Consider the following 10,203-nt stretch of genomic DNA (forward strand, 5'->3'; position numbering starts at 1 on the left):
CAGCGATGGCGGTGTAAATCTTTACGGTTCAACCAGAGCCTTTTAAAGCCTGTCTATAATTGGGACTCAGCCAGCAGCTGCCTCGGCTCTGGCTATCACCACGGGCCTGGTCAAAGCAGCAGTTCCTTAGGGGCACAAACAAACACCGCACCTCCAATAGGGGCAAAAAAAGAAAGCACCTGTGCGAGGATAAAAGGGAAATGATGTGGCAGCCAGACTTGAATAAGCCCTCTGCTGTTGTCTGTGGCTTAGGTGTTTCTTGGAGAGGTGTTTTTCGTTGAGTGAGGCTTTTTGTGCTATTGGATTATTACAGCAACATGTACTGTACCTCTGAGTGCAAGCAGGGGAGACTTAACTCACTGAGTGATTTCAAATAGAGGGTAATCCACTGCCATGTAATGGATGCTTTGTTGCCCAGCTACTTTCAGGAAGCAGGAAAATGCTTGCACAGTTTTACAGGTTAGAATCAAAAGTCTGCTGCTCTCTTAGTCATTCTTATTTAAGATCAAAGGCGACATACTGTATTCAGTGAGTAAGACTGTGACAATGAAGCAAATATCTGACTACCTACTTCAAAGCACAGATATTTATCCTTTATTGTTAGCACATGTAGTTTTTTCCCCTACTTTTTACACTTAAGATGAGCAGGATACAGAAGGGCTGTTATTTTGAGGTCAACAAACACTCTGGACTGCTGTCTGGGGATTTTGCACAAACTATACCGGATGTCACCTCTCAAACAACAGCAACAGTCTGATTTTTTTATACACACGCTCTATTTGTGAGGTTATGCACTGTGATCGGCACAGACAGTTTTCTTACGGCATCAGAACCTTGTGGTTTTGTTGTATGTCGAAAGAACAACACTGCTCAGTGTTAGTCTTCCGTTTAGCTTCTAATAGAAATAAGAGCTATGGAACTTATGAGATAATATTAATATATCTAATCGTGAGAGTTAAAACGACATGGCCCGAGGTAGTTGGCTACCACATTAAGCTACAACTGCCGTGGTCGCAAAATGGGCGCAGTGCTGTGCTGGTTTGAAATTTTTGACAGGTCCTTTTGCAATTTTATGGCAGGCACTATCAATCACCACGAGTGAAAAGACTGGTGACTTTTCACTGGTGACTATGACTGGATTGTCGACTATATCACAGAGGATGTTATTCCGTGTTTCTGAATTGTCAGTTTGACCACCAATCACAAAGATCCGAATAGCTAAAAAGATAAGTTATAGTTTAATTTTAAATGCTTTTACAGTTTTTATTGTATGTATTCAAATAACTTTATCTAACCATAACAACATGACTACACCATAAGGGACTTATATATACATACACATACATATATATGCATCTTATAAAGACATCGGAAGGTTTTGGGGGTTTATTTTGGTGCATCTCCACATCTGCATGCTGTTCGATTTATATTTTTGTCAGTGGTTGTCATCACTGGATGCCATCATTCTTGTAAATCCTAACCCAGACAGTTACAACTGGAAAAATTGGTGAAGTGCGGAAAAAAATATATCAAAGGAAGTATTTTTATATATATATATATATATATATATATATATACATATATATATTTATATTTGAGTATATAGACATACTGTATTTACAAAAAAATGTGTGTTTTTGTTGTCATGAAACAGGTGTATTTATTTTTTGACATTTGGTACCATTGAGTCCCTTCGACTGTCTTGCAGGCATCCTTTATGCTTATTGGAGCTCACTGGGGATGGGGGTGGTGGTTAATTGTTGCTAGTGACCAAAGCAACCGAATGTCATTGTGTAAGGAAACAACATCTATACCTTCCAACAGCTTCCCCTTAGTGTGCAGGTTACATACGTGTGTGTATGTGCATACATTGTTATCACCTGCAACAAATGCATTGGACCGCTATCTGAACTCAATCTGCTCTTGGTTTACTAAGAAGGAGCGCCAAGGGTTATCTGTCCCACTCTGATATGCACAGATAAGGGCCTTGGGCCTGCTGTTTAAACACCTGCGGCCTGGGGTATTAGAGCGCCCTCCGTCCCCTTTGCCACAAAAGAGGAGGAAATGGAAGAGTGAGCGCTGCCTGCTACTGCTGAGGGGAGTGTATGTGAAAAGTAATGAACACAAGTGTGTGCGCGTGCGGAGGTTAATGCGAGGGTGATTATTTCCACCGCTGCCAGCCTCTGCCCCAAACACTGCCATCAATAATAAAAATAACAGGAGCGAAAACAGAGCAGACAAACAGGAATTCATTGACTTATCCCGTTCATTCATCGCCCCTGTGCCCCTCCAAAAATAAACCCAGGCTGTACTATGAAAAGACACTGCTATAGCATTGATACTTATCAGTAATGTTCAATGGCTATATGCTGGAAAAGCTCCTTTCAAACAGGCTCTTTTTTTTCACTTATGTGATGTACATTACAGCGAGGGTCAATCATTTGCATGAGAATGGACGATTAAGTGAAAGAGATAAACCCAAGGCTAGTTCCCGTGAATTGGATGCTGTGTTTGGAATACCAAGCAGAGGAGGCTTCCCCCCCGCCTCTGCAGAATTAGCCCCCTGCATCATGCATTTATTTTCTAAATAATCACCCAGGCCCTTCCTGTGTTGATTATTTTCTCAGTGCAAGGGTTACTAAAATATTGCTGTAATCCTGTCTGCCTAAAGGCCCAACAATGCACACCGTGGGCTAAATAAATCTAGGGCTTGTCAGTGGGGACGTGAGCTGGTGGCCTGATGGAGGGAAGGTGGAGGGGAAAAGTTGCCATGGTCAGATAGACTTAGATTAAATACAAGGAAACTCAGGCACTTATAAGTCAGAGTAAACCTTTCATTAAGCTCATTTTTGTTTGCACAATAAGTTAAACTTTCAACATCAGTGCTTTTACAATACCCAAGGTAAAGTACAGATAACACAACTACTTATAAAGTAGTTCAAAGAAGGCAAAATCCTCAAATATCTATAGTTATCTTAAGATAGTCAATCATTAAAGGAATTAGTCTAAAGTTAAGTTAATTGGTCAGCTATCATATCAGAAAAAGCAGGCAAAAATCTACTTCTGACATAACATTCAATATAAGCTTTTTCCCTTCAATTATAATAATTTATTCTAAACTGATGTACATTATAAGGCGTTCATTAACCTAATATCAAGGTAGCATCTCTGCTGCTTAAAAAGAAGCAAATGTTTCCACAGTCAATAAGCAACTCCTTACACTTGTTTTGCCAATACATAATGAATTCAGTGTTTTTATGAAAGGTTGCAGAAACTAAATTTATACAGGAAGTGGGCACTTTTCGGTGCATTCATTTAAACATAGAAGCCCACATTGACACCTCACACCACTGACCTGTGCCACATCTGGAAACAATTAGACTCATGTTTGACTTGACCTGCCCGCACCTAAGTGAACTTTGCCAACTTTTTTATGCGTTTGTTGCAGAGGCAGTGCTGACCCTGACACAGTTGCTCCGGGGGAATGATGCGTAATTAGTCAGAGGGAACACGACTCCACTTGTCTGAAATAAAACATCTTGCATACCCATCCGGACGATTAAGAAGTGTGACAGGATAGCCATAAAAAATAAGCAATAAATAAAGAAAAAAGAAGAAGCAGGGACTTGATATGATACCAAATGACCCACAGTGGAGTTTGTGAGGACACGAGAAGCGTCTGAATTATCAAGCATCTCAGGCGAAGCGGACCTTTCATGTCAAAATGGCAGAGCAGACAGCGGATGATGCAATGTTTGATTTCTACACTTCAGGAGGCTGTCAGGACAGCACATACAATATTAAACAGTGTCATGTCGGTGTATCAACCAGTGTAAATTAACCCATTAGTATGCTATGGGGTGAGGCGGTGAGATCAATGCATGAAACGGTTTGGAAATCTCCTTTGATACAAGATTTCCCAGCTTGAGTGAATTGATGAAATTCCTCTTGAAACACAGGCAACCATTTCACACGCCACACTTTTTCTCAAGACAGAGACGAGCGTAGCCTGTCCGTTAACGCAGTTCGGCTACATTAATGCATCTAAAGAAGAGGCTATTGTGCTTCTTTTTTTTAAAGTGGCTGTAAAAGCCTGCTTAGGATGAACTGATCATATGCGCAAAAGCCACTTCTTTTTCTGTCCTTATGATTTTTAGACGTGTAATATGAGTCAATGCAAAAATCCTCTTTAACTTAATGAAAAATTAGCTCTGATCATGAAGGTCACACAAATATATACACTGTGACTTCCTGTATGTCTTTCATTGAGTCAAACCTATTCGGTAATATTTCTTTAACTTGAAAGTCTGGACTGAATCACTTCAGTGCTTAGCCATGTATGCCAAGATACCAGCTCAAGAATGATGGGACGGGTGATAAGGTTCAAATCCTCCGGTGAACTTTAACCACTGTGCATTCCTTTGCATTGATTCAAGCAAACACTGCAGGGTGAGAAGGTGGCCTTCAAGGTAAAATTTCTTAAACATTACGACAGCACGAAAGAGAGGTCATGCAAGATTAATATTCAGTTTGCTTGCTCAACCAGGGTCAATCCAAACATGACAGAAATCCAGTGAAATATATCAAATTGAGCAGTGTATTATGTCAGAAAAAAGGGATAGAGAGATTTGAAAAATTTTCAGTAATTCAAGTGAGGTTTCGGGGCAAAAACTCTTTTTTTTTTTCTGGTTTACTGTCACTCTCCTGTCCAAGAGCTACCTCCTTGTCTCAAAGCCCAGGTTCAGCACTCATTTCCTGGACTGACCGTCTACTCCAATTATCAAGCTAATAAAGGCCCCCCTTGTGCAGTTATGGGAAAGGGGAGGGGAATTGGTTCCAGGATGAGGGGGTTCCACTTTGGTAAGTGTGTGTGATAGCTGCCGCCCACATCTTGTAAGGTGTGACTAATGGTCTTGGACAATGTTAAGACAGCACTCCTTCGGCGGTCACCTGGACAGGCCTGGTAGTTACTGAAGGAGCAAATCTCCAAGTTTGAGCTGTCAGCCACACAAAACTAAGGTTTCTGTGATTATAAAAGGATGTTACTATTTGCTATTTCTCATAATTTCAAAGCAAAAAGCTGTCCACTTTAAATTATTAACAATAGGAATTATGTTACTATGTGGATCATGAATTAGTAAAATGAAGCCAAGTGACTTAAGACTTTCACATTCTGATGCATGTCAATAATCCATAAATAAACATTCAAAATTTCAGTCAGATTAAGGGTAGTTGAGATGCTAAAAAAAGGGACACAAATTTCAAGAACAAAACAATTTAAAAAAAAACATTTTTAAGCGACTATATTCGGAAGAAAAGTTGTCTTACCTGTGCTGCTCCACAGCTTCATTATCTGGTAGCTCTGCACCGCAAACATTGCAACGTTCATGCTGGTTCCTGCCGTCTGGTTTCATGCCCACTGCCAGCTCCCCAAGCTTGCTGAAGAATTCTCTCTGGATGAAACTCTGAGGCAGGAGTCCCCCATAGGCACTGAAGTCCATAGACATAGCCAGGGCTGGGGACATAGGCAGAGCGGACGCCATGGATACTGGCATGGACATCATGGCATCTGATTTATGATTGACAGGTAAGGAGTAGAGAGAGGCCAGATGTTTCTCAGTCATTCCAGCCATTGCTTCCATCCCCATCTGACTGACTTCAGCTTGAGAGTCGCCCATGCCTTCGTCACGGACGTAATGCAGCTCACGGGCACTGGTGATCACGCTGCTCCTGGTTGGCGTTCCGGGACCATCTCTGTTCCTGTCCTCCCCACTTCGTTCTCCATTGCTGGAGGCACTGGACTCCATGTTCTGTGGGCTTTCGTGGCCATTGCCGCCCATATCCACTTGCATCATCTCAGTCTTGATCTCAGTCATCAGTTGGTTGGAGTTGCCGTGAACTAGTTGTTCACCACCAAAGCCCTGCTGGAGCAGAGACTGGCCGATGCTCATCAGACTGTCCACAGCAGCTTTGGTGGGACTCAGGGTGGAGACACCAAAGGAAGTGGAGACGGAGGGACTCTGGTCGACGACCCCGGGCATGTTAGAGACTTGCTGTGTACCTGACAGATAGGGGCTCCCCATGGAATGCTTTTTTGAGTTTTTGGCTCCATTGTGACCTTTGCGCTCATCGTCTTCCTCTGTGCTTCCATCGTTAGCATTGACCTCAGCATCATTTTCATCTGAGGACTGGATGGTTTCCAGGATCTTCAGGCATTGCTCTTCTAAGTACTCAATCTCAAGTATCTCGGCTGCATACAGAAGGTCATCCAAGTCCTCCACCTTGGCCTGGAGCGTGGCAGTGTAAGCATACTCCAAAATCTGCTGAAAAGTCTTTGGTGATAGAAAGTCCAGGGTATAATGCTGGCTGCTGCGGTGAAAGAGGATTTCAAACATTTTGCTGGTGCAGGCTAGCACAGTCCTGTGAGCGTGAAACTCCTGGCTGTCTACCATGATGACCACGTCGCACAGAGTTCCAGCCAGACGCATCTGGTTGGCCTTCTGCAGCAGGGAATTGGGGTGGTTGGGGTTCTGAAGCTGGATCATACCCATTTTAGTTAAATCCATGATGTCGATGCAAACCACGAGGCCGACTCATGAGGCTCTCCTTCCCCGATCAACAATGTTTTTAGCTATCTTTGTAAACAAGATGAAACCTGTATGGAAGACAAGAGGGGAGAAAAAAAATCAGCTCTGGTAGAGTCTGATGCAAGAACAAAGTATCATGAGTTAAAAAGATATTAGTCTTTACACATTTAAATCCAACATGCTCAGTCTGCGTTTTTTTTTTCTTCCCTTCAGAATCTGAATGAATGAAAGGGCTTTCTCTTCTGAAAATTTTTTTAAATTCCAGTTTATCATAAAATACAAGTGCCTTTCATTATTTCAATCACGCTGCAAATAAATGTGATGAATTTGTTACGCTTATTTAAAACATACCACCTCTTTCTCTCTCTAAATGGCAAGTGTGAGGCAATTGCAAATATCCTGCCAGTGTGGTAAACACTCCGCTCAGTGGCATTGTTCTTAAATTCAGCAGAGAGTATTGACTGTAGATTTCTGAAGGGAAACAATTTGTGAGCCATCCAACATGCTCAACCTGCATATCAATCAGTCCAACATATGTTACGTTAAAAAGATGTCTTCATTTAGTTATCTAATCGGTATGTACACCAGTTAAACAAGTGTGAATTGTGGGTTTTCACTGCCGCTCGGTTCACAAAGACCATCAGCAGCCTTTCTGAAATTAAATAGCATCTTACTCAGTATTCTCATCACAGGCGGGAGCAGAGAGCAGCGGCCAGAAATGGGTGGAAAGGAAAGCAGGATGAGGCAAAAGCACACAACACTGCTGTACCAAACACAGCTCTCAGTCGCTAATGTTGAAAATCGCAAATTTGTCCTCCTCCTACTCCCGTTAACCTGATTACTGAAGTTAACAACGCAACACGCTCCCACAACCCTATACTTTGACCTGCACCAAAAAAAATAATTAAAGCTGGCTTAGATTGAATACACAGATTCACCACTACATTCAGTTTAACACTGAACTATGCTGCTTCTTCATTGTCCCAATTAACTAAACAGTTATTTGCCACTGCACCTACTCCAAGTGAAGCAGGAATGGTCACCAGATTAGTGTTGCCTTTGACCTACAAAAGCTCACTCAGGGCCAATTTTTAGGTTTTCGGAAGAGTGAATAAGTCAGGCTTATGACAAATGACAAAGTGTGTCAGATGAAGTCTGGTGAGAAGTGACATGCTGTCTAAATTTGTAATATTATTATTGTTTTTATTAATAATAATCTTCAAATTAATTTTTAAAGATTATGAAACAGGGAATAAAAAGACAACTCCCTTCACACCTGTAAAAAAAAGAAAAGAAAGAAAGAAGAAAAGAAAAGAAGAAAGGAAAAATAAACCTTGAAAAAATGATAAGGTTTCTTTTTCTTGCCAAACCTTCTATAATATATAAATAAGATCATCTAAACACACTGAATCTGAATATTCAGTGGGTAAATGAAGCTGCACCTATTGTTAGTGCTGAGAGTAACGGAAAATAATTCTCCCGGCTTTTGGGGCACTGGGCGGTTTGTCTTTTCCGTACCTTGACAAAAATCGATGTAGAATGTAGGTAATGATAAAACCACAGGTTCTCCTCTAACTGAAATTAGCCTCTCAGTAAACAGAGATCATGCCTAAAACCCGACATTATCTTTATTGCAGGTATGCCAATAGCGCCGATTTATCGCCCCGTAAATGATCAATGCTTGTTGCGCTCTGTGGGTTATCAACTAAACTGTGGCTTCACTGGGATGTAAAGTTGCTGTCTGGGGACTTTGTCTGTTTTCTATTAATAAAGGAAAAAGGCTGCGTGGGTCTAGACGGCGTTAATTTTAGCCAGACGCACCAGACAAATTATACACAACATTATGCGTTACGCAAAACATCACGTACTACATTAAGTACATTAAGCCTGGAGAGATTTCCTCCCCGGAGGACGATATGGACCGCTGACAATAACCACATCACGCCGACTTCACAGAGAGGCAGCATAATCAATCTGATCACGAGTTGTCTGCCATAGCGCGCCTTGACGAGCCAGCCACAACAAGAATAAACAGCGTTCAATATTCCAGACCATGAGCCACACTGACAGACACAAACGCGGAGAGATCAAAATGGTACGGGGAGGGGGGGCAATCAGATACCGGTACCTGCTAAAAAAGTACACGCGACACAGACGGCAGGCAAGGGTCTCCGATTTGAGCCAGCTCTCATTTGATCAACGCACAGGTGGACTTTGAGGCAGGATGAACACTGTAGCGCTACCTTGTAACAGTGAAGGAGAAAGAAGGGGGGTTTGGTCTCGGGAAAGCTGCCTAAGGGATAAAGAGGAAAAAAAGAGTGAAAGGGGAAGAGAGAGATCAGACACACTCGATAACAAATCAATTTGCCATCGCATCTGTTACCAGTTCCCCCACCTCACAGTGTGCTGCGCGTGCTACGGCGAGCCGATTATTGGTAACCAATCAAACATTTAGCTGGCTGTCAATCAATGGCAGTGCGCCTGTACAGTGACTGGATTTACGGTTGTTTCGTGTGTAAAAACCAGTGTCTCCAGTCCCCCATCATGATGTCATCACGGCTAAATAAGCCACGCTGGTGCGTCTGGAGACACAAGGACAAGCATGAGTGTCGCCGTCCTTAAAAAAAATATGGGCAAAATTTCCACCAAAACAAGCTAACGCGATTTCAAAGTCACACGCAGCGAGGCGTCATATGTTGTCTGGCTCCCCGTGAAACAGCCAGACCTCACGTCCTCTGACTGCGATCTCCAGAATACTAACGAGCCCGAGAAGAAGAAGAAGGGGGGGTTACGTCAACCTTAACATCTCTACACTGAGCTACAGTGCGTTAATGCAAACTTCAACACCTTGCAGCGCAATCAGGTAAACACTTGTTTTCATCCAGAACTCCGGTGCGCAAGTCCAACTCGCATGCCAAAGTCGCGTTTGCAGTCAACTTCAGCGTGAGGTTGAACGGGGACACGCATAAAAAAGCCGATCCTCAGCACTATAAACACATCAAAACATCCATATGGTGAATGAAAGTACGCGAAGAAAACAGTACTAGATACATGCAGAGTAGCGGGTCTGGCACTTGTCGCCGGGAAACTGCAGCTGCATTTAGCCCGGATTGGTACTCACCTAAGTTGCACGTTTTGATTCCGGATAGTGCAGGGGGATTGGGGCTACAGCATAGTAAGGCAGTTCGCAGTACCCGCTCTCAGAACATGCTCTAACTCCTTTCTTCTCTCGCCTTAGCAAATCAACACGGCGCTGACGTCAACGCAGCCAGTCAGCCAGACGAGAAGCAGGCAGGCGGGCAGCCGGCGCTGCGCTCCAGTCCATACAAACACTGAGAAAGTGAGACACCTAGGGGGCTGTCTCATGTCAAACGCCTGTGTTACAGTATGGCAGTGAAAGGTGAGCGACACTGCCCTCTCTCCAGCTTCCTGAACGCACACACAGCCTGCGGTTGTTCTTTAACTCGAGCCAAGAGCTGACTTATGGGTTCGGCGTTACAGGAGGGAAACTCAAGAAGAGGGGCTCATAAAAAAAACCCTCTAATATTTTCACTCCATTCATATCGGTTCAAAAATTGGTGTAGCAGAGGGACAGGTATGACTTAGTGCAAAGGAG

At 42.9% G+C, this 10,203-nt stretch overlaps 1 protein-coding gene across 1 annotated transcript in view; it reads right to left on the reverse strand.

The window, feature by feature from the left end:
* Positions 1-9,836, reverse strand: part of zbtb16a (zinc finger and BTB domain containing 16a) — a 139,443-nt gene extending 129,607 nt beyond the window's left edge. Inside the window, exons 1-2 of the mRNA XM_084940835.1 lie at positions 9,709-9,836; positions 5,329-6,655 (exon numbers count right to left, since the gene is read on the reverse strand). Coding sequence (XP_084796961.1) covers positions 5,329-6,566 — 1,238 coding nt within the window. The 5' untranslated portion in view covers positions 6,567-6,655; positions 9,709-9,836. The remainder of the gene's footprint in view (positions 1-5,328; positions 6,656-9,708) is intronic.
* Between the last annotated feature and the right edge of the window lie 367 nt (positions 9,837-10,203).

Source organism: Perissodus microlepis, chromosome 10 (genome assembly GCF_051167445.1).
Source record: "Perissodus microlepis isolate ML-2025 ecotype Zambia chromosome 10, ASM5116744v1, whole genome shotgun sequence".
Lineage (NCBI taxonomy): Eukaryota > Metazoa > Chordata > Actinopteri > Cichliformes > Cichlidae > Perissodus > Perissodus microlepis.